The 13,465-nt window shown below is 37.1% G+C and overlaps 1 protein-coding gene across 1 annotated transcript; it reads right to left on the reverse strand.

Moving 5' to 3' along the window:
* Nucleotides 1-8,591: 8,591 nt before the first annotated feature.
* LOC137253196 (3-phosphoinositide-dependent protein kinase B) lies at nucleotides 8,592-12,914 on the reverse strand. The gene is made up of 3 exons (XM_067789724.1): nucleotides 12,783-12,914; nucleotides 11,957-12,330; nucleotides 8,592-9,361 (listed from the first exon to the last, which is right to left on the reverse strand). The coding sequence occupies exons 1-3, from the start codon at nucleotides 12,798-12,800 to the stop codon at nucleotides 9,172-9,174; spliced, it is 582 nt and encodes a 193-aa protein (XP_067645825.1). The 5' UTR covers nucleotides 12,801-12,914; the 3' UTR covers nucleotides 8,592-9,171.
* Nucleotides 12,915-13,465: the final 551 nt, after the last annotated feature.

A 13,465-nucleotide genomic window follows, 5' to 3' on the forward strand; every position in this document is an offset into this window, starting at 1 on the left:
AAAATTAAAAAAATGCCATAATTCTATACCAAATACGAAAAAAAGGATGAAACATGGTAACTGGATTGGTTTATTGACGCAAAATATAACTTTGGAAAAAACTTTGTAAAATGGGTGTGACACCTACCATATTAAGTAGAAGAAAATGAAAAAGTTCTACAAGGCGAAATCAACAGCCCTTGGAATCTTGGCAGGAATACTGTTAGTGTTATTGAATATATAAATAAATTAGCAGTACCCGACAGATGATTTTCTGGATCACCTGATCCACATTTGGTCGATATCGCGAGAACGCCTTCACATATACATCCAAGGGCCACTCGCTTTTAAAACCCTCATTAATACCTTTAATTTGATATCCATATCGTACAAACACATTCTAGAGTCAACCCTGGCCCACCCTAATGGCGATATCTCGAAAAGGCGTGCACCTATAGACCTAATGCCCACTCCCTCTTAAAATGCTCAGTAACACCTTTCGTTTGATACCCATATCGTAAAAACATTCTAGAGTCACCCCTGGCCCACCCTAATGGCGATATCTCGAAAAGGCGTCAACCTATAGACCTAATGTCCACTCCCTCTTAAAATGCTCAGTAACACCTTTCCTTTGATACCCATATCGTACAAACATTCTAGAGTCACCCCTGGCCCACCCTAATGGCGATATCTCGAAAAGGCGTCCACCTATAGACCTAATGCCCACTCTCTCTTAAAATGCTCAGTAACACCTTTCGTTTGATACCCATATCGTACAAACATTCTAGAGTCACCCCTGGCCCACCCTAATGGCGATATCTCGAAAAGGCGTCCACCTATAGACCTAATGCCCACTCCCTCTTAAAATGCTCAGTAACACCTTTCGTTTGATACTCATATCGTACAAACATTCTAGAGTCACCCTTGGTCAACCTTTATGGCGATATCTCGAAAAGGCGTCCACCTATAGAACTGAGGATTACTCCCTTTTAAAATACTCATTACCACTTTTCATTCGATACCCATATCGTACAAACACATTCTAGAGTCACCCTGGCCCACCCTAATGGCGATATCTCGAAAAGGCGCCCACCTATAGACCTAATGCCCACTTTCTCTTAAAATGCTCAGTAACACCTTTCGTTTGATACCCATATCGTACAAACATTCTAGAGTCACCCCTGGCCCCCCCTAATGGCGATATCTCGAAAAGGCGTCCACCTATAGACCTAGTGCCCACTCCCTCTTAAAATGCTCAGTAACACCTTTCGTTTGATACCCATATCGTACAAACATTCTAGAGTCACCCTTGGTCCACCTTTATGGCGATATCTCGAAAAGGCGTCCACCTATAGAACTAAGGATTGCTCCCTTTTAAAATACTCATTACCACCTTTCATTTGATACCCATATCCTACAAACACATTCCAGAGTCACCCCTGGCCCACCCTAATGGCGATATCTCGAAAAGGCGTCCACCTATGGACCTAATGCCCACTCCCTCTTAAAATGCTCAGTAAAACCTTTCGTTTGATACCCATATCGTACAAACACATTCTAGAGTCACCCCTGGCCTACCCTAATGGCGACATTTCGAAAAGGCGTCCACCTATAGACCTAATGCCCACTCCCTCTTAAAACGCTCAGTAACACCTTTCATTTGATTCCCATATCGTACAACTAGAGACACCCCTGGTCCACCTTTATGGCGATATCTCGAAACGGCGTCCACCTAGGGAACTAAGGATCACTCCTTTTCAAAATACTCATTAACAGCTTTCATTTGATACCAATATCGTACAAACATATTCTAGAGTCACCCCTGGTCCACCTTTATGGCGATATCTCGAAAAGGCGTCCACCTATAGAACTAAGGATTGCTCCCTTTTAAAATACTCATTACCACCTTTCATTTGATACCCATATCCTACAAACACATTCCAGAGTCACCCCTGGCCCACCCTAATGGCGATATCTCGAAAAGGCGTCCACCTATGGACCTAATGCCCACTCCCTCTTAAAATGCTCAGTAACACCTTTCGTTTGATACCCATATCGTACAAACACATTCTAGAGTCACCCCTGGCCTACCCTAATGGCGACATTTCGAAAAGGCGTCCACCTATAGACCTAATGCCCACTCCCTCTTAAAACGCTCAGTAACACCTTTCATTTGATTCCCATATCGTACAACTAGAGACACCCCTGGTCCACCTTTATGGCGATATCTCGAAACGGCGTCCACCTAGGGAACTAAGGATCACTCCTTTTCAAAATACTCATTATCACCTTTCGTTTGACACCCATATCGTACAAACACATTCTAGAGTCAGCCCTGGTCCACCTTTATGGCGATATCCCTAAATGGCGTCCATCCATAGAACTATGGCCTACTCTCTCTTAAAATACTCTTTAATACCTTCCATTTGATACACATGTCATACAACCACATTCCAGGGTTACCCTAGGTTCATTTTCCTACATGGTGATTTTCCTTTTTTTTGTCTCCATAGCTCTCAACTGAGTATGTAATGTTCGGTTAGACCCGAACTTAGCCTTCCTTACTTGTTAAGCTTAGATTCGTTATAATTTTGTTATATATAATTTTAGGCGAATGAATGGTTTGTGTTGAATAACACAAAAAAACGAACAAATACAAAAGCTTAAAAATCAGCTCATTAATGCAAAGCGTTTTGTTTATAACTTCTGTACAAAAAATGTTGGCTACAGTATTTATTTGAAAAAGTATCTTTGGATCTAATAAGAAAATATTGAAAGCTTTATTTTGCTACATTAGCAAACCTTTTACTGAATTAAAATTTTCTGCTACATAAATATGTACAAATGATGCTTTTAAGATCGTACACTGAAAGAAAAAGGCTGGTAAAATCAACCGAAATACGCGTCAATTCAACCGAAATTTCTGTCAATTTTTATCCATCGCAACAAGATGTTGAATCAACTGCGCACAAATCTTTGATTCGTAATTGACCTTTTTAGTAGTCAAATGAACAAAAAAAAGTTGTTGCGACAGCTTTGTATGAAAGTACCTATGTTGCCATATAAATAAATAAATGTAAGGCGCGATAACCTCTGAAGAGATTTTAGGCCGAAATTCTCTTCCAATTTGCGTCGTGCTCCTTTTTAATTTTCCTTGCAATTTGGCGGGACGGGACCTACTTGTTTTATGCCGATTCCGAACGGCATCTGCAAGGCATATGAGTTTTCACTGAGAGCATTTTATGGCAGAAATACACTCGGAGTGCTTGCCGAACACTGCCGAAGGGCAACCCCGGTTAGAAAATTGTTCTTCTAATTGAAAAAGCTCGTTTCTAAAATTTTAATGTTTGGCCGGGGTGTGAACCCAGGGTCTTCGGTGTGGTAGGCGGAGTACGTTACCATCACACTACGGCGGTCGCCATATAAATACGTAAATATGTGAATACATAAATACGCATGTTTGCTACATATATATACATATGAATATATAAATGAAAATAGTAGTCACAAAACTGAATCTCAATTATTTCAGTTGCAGCTTAGTTCATTCTCAATTTCTTCTCTCGCATGTAGTTGCCACACTTGATTGTTTCGAACAAAAATGTAGTATAATATTTGATGTAACATTTTAAAAAGAGAACTTGTAAGTTATAGAAAAGTAAAGAATCAAATCGCAGGAAGATAATTCACCACTGGAGTAACTTTACATGTGATTCGGTAAGTTTAATTTTCGTAACACTTTAAATTGAAACGATTCCAAAACAAGTGAAACTTTTATTTTGTCGGAAACATCAACATTAAAAAAGGATGTTTTTTTATTATGTTATTAGATTCGTTCGCGTGAGTGAAGATTCATAAAAACTTAAACAAAATGTTACTAACTTTGGAAAAATCCTCTTCGTTCAAGCAAAACTTTTGCAACAAGAGGGCGCAACTTTGCATTTCGCTTGGACGAGAAATTGCAAAATTGTACCCGATAAATAGGTGTCCCGGTATCTCATAATTTTGTGCACAGTAAATTCAAACAAGTAAGGAAGGCTAAGTTCAGGTGTAACCGAACATTACATACTCAGCTGAGAGCTTTGGAGACAAAATTAGGGAAAATCACCATGTAGGAAAATGAACCTTGGGTAACCCTGGAATGTGTTTGTTTGGAATGGGTATCAAATGGAAGGTATTAAAGAGTATTTTAAAAGGGAGTAGGCCACAGTTCTATAAGTGCACACCATTTCGGGATATTGCCATAAAGGTAGTGGTGGAAGGTGACTAGAGTCACCAGAATGTTTTTGTACGATATGGGTATCAAATGAATGGTGTTAATGAGTATTTTAAAAGGGAATGGGCCTTAGTTCTATAGGTGGACGCCATTTCGGAATATCGCCATAAAGGTGGACCAGTGGTGACTCTAGACTGTGTTTGTACAATATCGGTATCAAATGAAAGGTGTTAATGAGCATTTTAAAAGGGAATGGGCCTTAGTTCTATAGGTGGACGCCATTTCGGGATATTGCCATAAAGGTGGACCAGGGGTGACTCTAGAATGTTTTTGTACGATATGGGTATGAAATGAATGGTGATAATGAGTATTTTAAAAGGGAGTGGGTTAATGAGTATTCTAAAAGGGAGTGGCCCTTAGTTATATGGGTGAATGCCTTTTCGAGATATGGCCATAAAGGTGGACCAGGGGTGACCCTAGAATGCGTTTGTACGGACATGGCTCAATCAAATTTTGTTTCGATACTGATGATTTTGATATATGGAAGTCTATACATATCTCGATTCCTTTATACCTGTAAAACCAACCGTTATCCAATCAATATACTCTGTGAGCAAAGCACGCTGAGTATAAAAAGGGTTTTTTCGTTTTGTATTGATAACTGAAAAACTAGTTTTTTGTTGTTTTCGCATTTTGTGTGTTACAAGTGGCGCCATCGTCATAAGTACAAAGTAGAGAGCGCAGTGAGCGTAAAATTCTCTTTGAAATTTGCTCATGTATTGACAGTTGATCGCCGTTGAAACGACCTGTAATATTAGTTGTGTTAACAGAAAAATCAGTTAGATTGATTAGGAATATGTCAATTTTACAAAATTGTGTTAACTTAAGAGCGACAATTTCTCTTCGGTTGAAATGACTAAACTAATTTGCTCGCTTGACAAAGAACTCGGTCGAGTTAACCATAATTTGATCAATTTCACCAAATCTCCGTTAAGTTAAGAACAACACAACCGATTTGTAGATTTTACTAGCACCATTCCTTTCACTGTAATCGAAATATTTTTCATATGAATAACAACTCATCTTTTAATAACCAATTTCCTTATATTTCATTTAAATGTATTTAAGCAAGATATTTATAATTAAGACTTAAATAAATAAGATGACCTTTGAGATAAATGCATCAGGTGGGTCAGGTGCTAGCAATCGGGGCATTGTGATTGTGTAATGAATTATGAGAAATATCCAACTGCAACGTTGCCGTAAAATATTTAATTTCTGATAAATACCACCTGTCAGTTTAAAAGTGTTTCCCTTAAAACAGAAGGGCGTTAACATTAATCAATGCACTTATTTGCTACTATGCATGTATGGACGTTTGCATATGTGTGTGCATTTACATTATGAACCGAGCGAGAAATTCGTCACAAACCTGTCAAGGCTTTTCGTCCGACGCTATTAATTGTTATTTTATATTGTTTGATACCGATTAATAGATTATAATTATAAAATTTTCATTCAGATTTAATTGCTTTTCTATATCACAAAATTTATGGATGTAAGTATATACATTTATTAAGGTAGGTTAAGTTTTTTATTGAGATGACTGAAAGAGTGTTGTAAAACTGATATTAAATATTTGTATGAAAAATTGTTATGCATAAAGAAGGAGACAGAAAATTTATTAATTAAAAGATTATATTGTGGCGAATATCAGCAGTTCTATACATCACTATGCTGCTAGTAATTAAATGCACAACAACAATGAAGCAAGCAGCTACACTTATGTACATGTACACATTAAAGCAAGCAGCCACATGTACATGTAAACAGCGAAGCTTATAGCGGAGAGATTTTTTCACGTACACACATGGAAATCATCTGCTAATAACAGAGGTTGTTACTCACACATACGCATACAACATACTATAGATACATAAAGGAGACATAAATAAGCAGCTGTTTGCGAAAAGTTTAGACCTTAGGAGAAACGGGTGAATGAAATATCCGAGAGTATAGAACCAGCGCAAGCTGAGGAATAAGGGATCAGTTTGATTTTAATACGCTTTACCGAAGTAAGCGGGTATTGTAATTGTACTACTTCCAAAGTAATCTTAATAAAGGAAGTATTGCTATACTGAATATTTGAGTTATTTATTCGATAGTTCAGCGATTCGAACTTTAACAGAAGCCACATAATAATCAGAATTTCCCAAAAATTCTTTACAACATGTCCCCCGCAGCGAATCGTGCTGGTTCTGCACTAGTGCAGAACTATCGCATTAGGCCTGAGTGCGAAGCTGTCGTTTTGACTGTCTTCCATTTCTTCTGCAATGACCTTCCTGTCAAAAATGCTCAAAAACTTTTTATGGAAAAAATAGTACATAAGTGTACTTTATTATTTATTACCGCTAGAAGATGTGATAACATCTTATTTTCACGTATTAAATTTGAAATAAAGAGGTGAGTAGTTATCAAGTACTTATTAAGTTCGATGTAAAAACATACAGATATACATCTAGTAAACTGATGTTTTCTTATTAACTATAACTTTTTCAAAGTTAAACCGCATTAGACGTAACTTTGCCGAAAGCAATTAATTTCGAGCTTATTGAGAAGAGCTTAGTCGGCTAATTATCGGCAACAACCGATACCGAAAAATTATTGATTTTTATCGGCATATTATGGATAGCTTATTACATTCGTAGAACTGCCGGTTTGCTGTCTGCCGAGTCATCTTTTTAAGCTAAGACGAGTAGCAAAATTTTTTTATATAGATGGAGCACGTAGCATAGGCCCTTGCAAGCTCCTTTTATAACATAAAATACAAAACGCAATAGCCTCTGGAGGGAATTTAGGCGTACTTTCTGTTCCAATTTGCGTTGCGCTCCTTTTAATTTTGAAATATACTTGGAGCATTTGCCAAATCACTGCCGAGAGGCGACCCTACATAGAAACACTTTTTTCTAATTGAATAAAGTTATTCCTAACCTTTGTATGTTACTTGTCCGGGGCTTGAATCCTGGATATTCTTTTTATAACAAATGTTCCGGTTTTTAATAGGGTTTTTTGGTTTTGTCTTTAGGCAAACTTCTTATTACACTATGAGCTCATTCAATCTATGCGAGATCCTCATGGATGGCTTTCGCAAGGGTGCTCAAAGGGCGAGGGGAACCATGTGTGTCTGCGCTATACTGTGCTGATTAGCCGTAACCAAAGCAGTAGAAACACTGGAAGAGAATAGCTTAAACTGCAACCGTGTTAACTTTTATATTGACAGCCAAGCAGCAATTAAGGCAATAGTCTAAGCAGTCTCCGGATAGAATCGGGACAGGGAGAAGCAAATATTGGGTCCCAGGGCATACGAGAATAGATGGAAATGAAAAAGCAGATGAGCTCGCTAAAAAGGAGGCATCCCTTGAAGCTTGCTCCGAAGGCGTCCCAATTAGATTGGGCGAAATTAACAGAAGACGAGAGGTGCACACGATCGACCAAGCGGGAAAGGCGTGGGTTCAAGCGCGGTGCTGTAAACTTACAACCTTAGACTAACAAAATTGCTTCTATCATTAAAAATAGAGGACTGTAGACTCGTGATGGGTATTCTAACTGGACACTACCTTCTGGCATCATATTCCTTTTAATTAGGCTTGGTCAGTGATAGCAGATGTAGGAAGTGCGGGTTAGAGGATGAGACAATCGAGCACGTTCTGTGCTCTTGCCCTGCGCTTGCCAGCCTAAGACTCCAGCTATTAGGAGTGATACAGCTGTCAAATCTAGAAGCACCAACTGGGTTTTGTCCTAGAAAGTTTATTGTATTTGCTAAGAGGACGGAGTTATTTTATAACATAGGTCCTGGTTTTTGATAGGGTTTTTCAGTTTGGTCGTTAAAATAAACTTCTGGTAACAATATGGACTCATTCAGTCTATGCGAGGTTCTCATGGACGGGTCGCTTCAACTTATCCTAACCTGGCCGGTTCAACCTGACCACGTCGAAAGCCCTGCTTACTAAATAAAACATATATACACCTGTAGCACAAGGTTGTAATCATTGACACGCTTTAGTTAATTGAAATATCATGAATATTCATTTCAAATTCGTTGCGCTACCGATCAAGTTCAAATATTTTTTTGTTTTTTTTTTTAATAATTTATTTCTTTTTGATAAATGGCATTGTCTTTTATAGTCTTTTGTTTGCAATTCAATTGTAAATGAGCTAATAAATTAATGACATGGCATTTACAGACGGTATTGTGTCTTTCATAATTTTTTTATTACTCACTTAGAAAGAGAATGGAGGAAGTGCTACAAATAAAGTTTGCGGAAATTCCAGACAAAATAAAAATTCCCCATTTGAGCTAAACGTAAGAAAACATTACAAGCGAATCGCACTGGTGTTATAATTTAGATAAATAATCACTTTTTATTATTGTAATTAACAAACTTTCATTAATTGTACTTAATTCTCTATAGATACGAAGGCACACAGAGACATATATAGCATTAAAAATTAAAACAAACAACAAAAACAACTAAAACTACTACTTAACGACAAAACTGAATGAATACAAAACCGAAATTCAACAAAACTTACAGACCGAACAAATTTATTCACACTCGCATATATACACACATGCACCCATACCTAGCACCTACAAAGTCTTCTACTTGAATGATTGCAAAAATAAAAACAAAATAAAAAGAAATAATTTTACCGAAATCTCTTTAAGGTGTTACCAAAAATGATAGACACAAAAATACCCAAAAGGTCAACTTGTCCACTTGACCTCTATTTCTTGTTATTGATTTCTGTGTAAACATCAACCTCATTCAGCTTCGATTACTGCTCTGTGACATACTTTTTGCGAATTTAAATATTTCCATAAGTAATTCCATTATCCTACTCTACTGCTGCCTCTTCAAGTTGCCTCATTACGCTGCCTCCTTGACTTTTTTTTTTTTTGCTTGTGCCATTATTCAGCCTGCAAGCGATTGCAATGCTTTTGGTGATAGTTTTCGATTTTTCGAATTCTCTCTGCCACGCATACGTAACGCCATACGTTCTGCAATACGCTCAGGACTTTCGTCTTGTTTATAGATGGCGGTATTCTCAGAATCGGGAATGATACCAACCTCAGTGTGTCGTGTTCCATCACTTCGATCGTAGCTGCAATTAAAAAAAGCAAAAGGCAAATTAAATAATAAATTATATGCATGCATACATATACATATGTATGTGAGTCAATGAATTTTAATGTAGGTACAGTATTGTGCAATGAAATAGCAACATGAAATACGTTTACGCATCCGATCAATAGAAACTTTTTGAGCTTACACATAGCGGGTATGGTGCATTTTGAACCTTTGTTTAATAAAATTTAACTTCACGAAATGCTACCCGCATCTGCTTTGGAGACGCTACTTAAAACCAAGCACCCATACTTGTTTCTTGAGTCGAATAATCCATGGTCATACAATTTTTTAGGTAAAAATCTTTCAACTCTCAGAGGCTCTGGTGAAATTTGACCAATTTTGTAAAATCAACTACTTTCAAAGGAGTAAGTAAGCTTGCTTAGATGGAAATGGTTGCTGGGGAGACACAGATAGGACAGTGCAAGAGGTTCGTTGTGATAGCACAAGAAAACGGTATTACCCTCTTCTTTGTAGCATTTATAGGACCTGATTAATGCTACCCAGTCCCTGATGTCGTGCAACACCATCTGGCATAGACTATCCAGAAAGGAATCTTTTATACAGCGCTGTCGTGGCATGAAATGATTCGCCGTTTCTTCTCCTCGTCATCTTGATAACTCCTCAATGATAGGGCACTCCCAGTCTTCTCGCATGCCTATCAATAAGGCAATGCACAGTTAGTTCTCTTACAATTGTGAAAATTGTATCCTTATTTACAATGAAAATGTGATGACATCACCAAAAATCCCATTTTGGTCACGTTTTGTGAGATGTTCGAAGCCCTGAGGTTTGAAGCCATCTATCGTTGACTCGTTTAGCATTAGCTTGCAAAAAGTATACCAAAGCATTTTTCCGGGAAGGATCTGATTGGTCGTGTCTTGCCTAGCAACTTTGTCTCCATACAGTTTGCTATGTGCCGGGACCCATGTGAGGTGTACACGGTTGAGTTGCCTCCTAAAGATACCGGTGAGAGTTTAGTGTCTGTTCAAAATTGAATGATAAATTCTGCCTTTATAGTATCTGGTACTTCTGCTGCTAAACTCTCCGTAGACAGCTTTTGTGGTTGCTCTGTGCTTCGAGAAAGAAAACTCAATGGTACTCGTATAGTTTTACTGCTCTAACTGGACGATTTTCTTAAAGAAAGGGCTGCTCGGTATCCTACTGGATCCACACTAAGTTGCTTTTATTTCAATCTGAGGTTGTCCTCCAAATTTTGATATTTGCGCAACATCAATATAATTTTTTTTTCCTTTTAATAAGCAGGAAGAAAAACACCTTTGACCCCAAAATAAATCTGGAATATCATCCCTGGTAAGGGCTTGCAGGTGCACCGCTTTTAAGTCATTCATAGTTCAAGCGTGGTCATTAAATCCCCACATAACTGTCGCAGCTGCAGAAATATTTTGTGGAGAAGAAATGTCTGCATCGTCCAAAAGTGAAAAAGAGCGATTACTCATTCAACTAAACCTATAAAGGGTATCGAATCACGGCACGGTAGATGCTATAACAAGAGTTAAAAGCCGTTAGATCGGGGCTTAAGTGTCTGGCTGGAGAAAGAAGACAAATCCTCTCAACCTAACTCAATTTTTTTTTTTTCAATGCGGTCACATTTGCTTAATTTTTCACTTCTTTGGCACTTTTGTGGAATCGGCTACCTTATTGTAACCCGTTTCTTTATTGGCACACGTAATTTTGTAGAAAACGGTTACTCTATTGCAACCGGATCCCTTTTTCACATTTTGTTTTATTGGACAGGTTCTTTTATTGCAACCGGATCCCTTTTGCACATTTTATTTTATTGGAACCGGTTATTTTATTGGGACAGGTTACTTTATATGAACCGGTTAATTTATTGGAACCGCTTATTTTGCTGGAACCGGTTACTTTATTGCAACCCGTGCCTTTTTTGAGGTACCAACTTTTTTGAACATTTCGATCTTTAAAGCCGCTTACTTTATTGGAACCGGTTCTTTTATTGCAACCGGATCCCTTTTGCATATTTTATTTTATGGGAACCGGTTCTTTTATTGGAACCGGTAAACTTATTGTGACCGGTTACTTTATATGAACCGGTTCTTTTATTGCAACCGGTTATTTTGTTGGAACCGGTTACTTTATTGCAACCCGTGCCTTTTTTGAGGTACCAACTTTTTTGAAGAATTCCATCTTTAGAACCGCTTAGTTTATTGAATTTGAATATTTCGATGTTTAGAGCCGCTTAATTTATTAGAACCGGTTACTTTATTAAAATCGGTTTGCTTATTGGAACTTGTTCCTTTTTTAAAATCATGAAATTTTTGGATAGCTTCGACTTTTAGAATATTTTTGGAACCGGGTACTTGACTTCGAAATTCACGTTACTTATTGCCTTTCTGAACTCAATGTTTCCTACTGCTATTATTTTTGACGGCATTTTACTTTTAAGCACATATACCAAATTGGTATATACTCGTATATGCGAGTGCTTAACTTAACACGAAGATCCTTTCACTTTCAGAACCAACACAATGCAAATTATGCAATGGATTGTAAAATAGTTGAAATTTATGTGACATCAAGCATTACTTACGAGAAACGATAACCATTGGGCGTGGGCACGTACTCAAAGTCTCCCAAGTAGATTTTGGGCAAATTTATGCCCAACAGCGAATTATTGTTATGTCCATGGCGTCTGTTATTTTTGATAAATTCGTTAATGTTTTTAACGTTATTGCCGTTATTGACATCATTGTAGTTGTTGCTATTGCTACTAAAGTGGCTATAAGCAATGTTGTTGTTGTTGTTGTTGTTGTTGTTGTTTATGCTGTTATATCTCTGATAATTGCCATTTGGATAATAACTCTGTGCACCCTGCTGATGATTAATATAATAATGCTGCTGACTATACGGATAATGAGCATCGGTAAAGACGAACAAGATTGAGGCCAACGCCAAGAAATGCAACTGTAAAACGAATGCATAAATACATAAAAAGCCGTTTGAATATTAATAAGAATAAAGTGGTTATTTTCCGGTTAAAAATTTTGTTTTTTTTTTTTCTTTCCGTATCAAAGAAAATCGCAGAAAAACAGCTCAAAAGCTCATCAAACAAATTTTTAATATTTGGAAATTTTTTAACTGGATGTTCCAATATTATAGGGGACAATGTCATATATAAATATTGACCTTCTTCGGCCGGGAAACTCATTACAAAATTTCCGATTGTTTGTTTTTTTTTGTTTGTCCCTATTCCATCAATAAACAAATTTCTCGACTAATAGCGATTTCGATAAAAAAAAATATAACTCTTACATAAATGATATAAATAAACCACTTCACTTTTCTATTCACGTAATTATTTTCATTCATAACTCAAACTTAAAATTTCATTGAACCATTTATTAGTTAACACTTACAATATTTGATTGAACCATATTTTGCGAACAATTGCAACTGTTCCTCTGCGCTGCTACAAACAAAATGAATACAAAACGTCGCACAAATTTTTATTGTAGCTAAATCAAAGCGCACAAGAGCTTTAAGTTGAAATAGCGCAACACATGTGTTGGCAATTAAATTTATTTGATCACACAAAAAACAATAACAAAGGCGAATACTACCACAAAAAAAAAACAATCCCAAATACAAAGCACATTTTCAGCACGACATTTACCTCAGGCATGCTGAGGCTGCTGCTACGAATATGGCTGCCGAATGCAGTTGATTTGTCTATTGTTGGCGGCTGCATTGCTGTTTTTCTTTGGTATTGTTGTGGTTGTAATGATTTGCTTTCTGGACGTTTTTGAAATTATGTCCATTGACCGCTATGTCGTTAGAAAATCATTATTACTACGTTTGCCTGTAGTTTGTAGTTAACTCGCACATGCAAGTTCGTTGCTTAAGTCTTCCGTTTGTATTTGAAGTATTTTTGTATGACTTGGTTGGTTTTTTCTTATGAATGCCAATCCATAAAGCAAGCATATATGTAATTGTTTAATTTCTTTTAAATGGTATTTCACAATCAGTAGGCCCTATGATGCCCTTAATACTTAGTTTGTTAAATATAAACATGCGTGTTCATATTTATGTTTGTATATGT

This window comes from Eurosta solidaginis, chromosome 5, assembly GCF_040869045.1.
Source record: "Eurosta solidaginis isolate ZX-2024a chromosome 5, ASM4086904v1, whole genome shotgun sequence".
NCBI classification, from domain to species: Eukaryota; Metazoa; Arthropoda; class Insecta; order Diptera; family Tephritidae; genus Eurosta; species Eurosta solidaginis.

What these genes read in the sequence shown, in the direction of transcription:
- LOC137253196 (XM_067789724.1), bottom strand. An exon ending in CCCAATGGTTATCGTTTCTC is followed by an intron (nt 9,362 to 11,956) that starts GTAAGTAATGCT and finishes TTTTAATTGCAG; the next exon opens with CTACGATCGAAGTGATGGAA.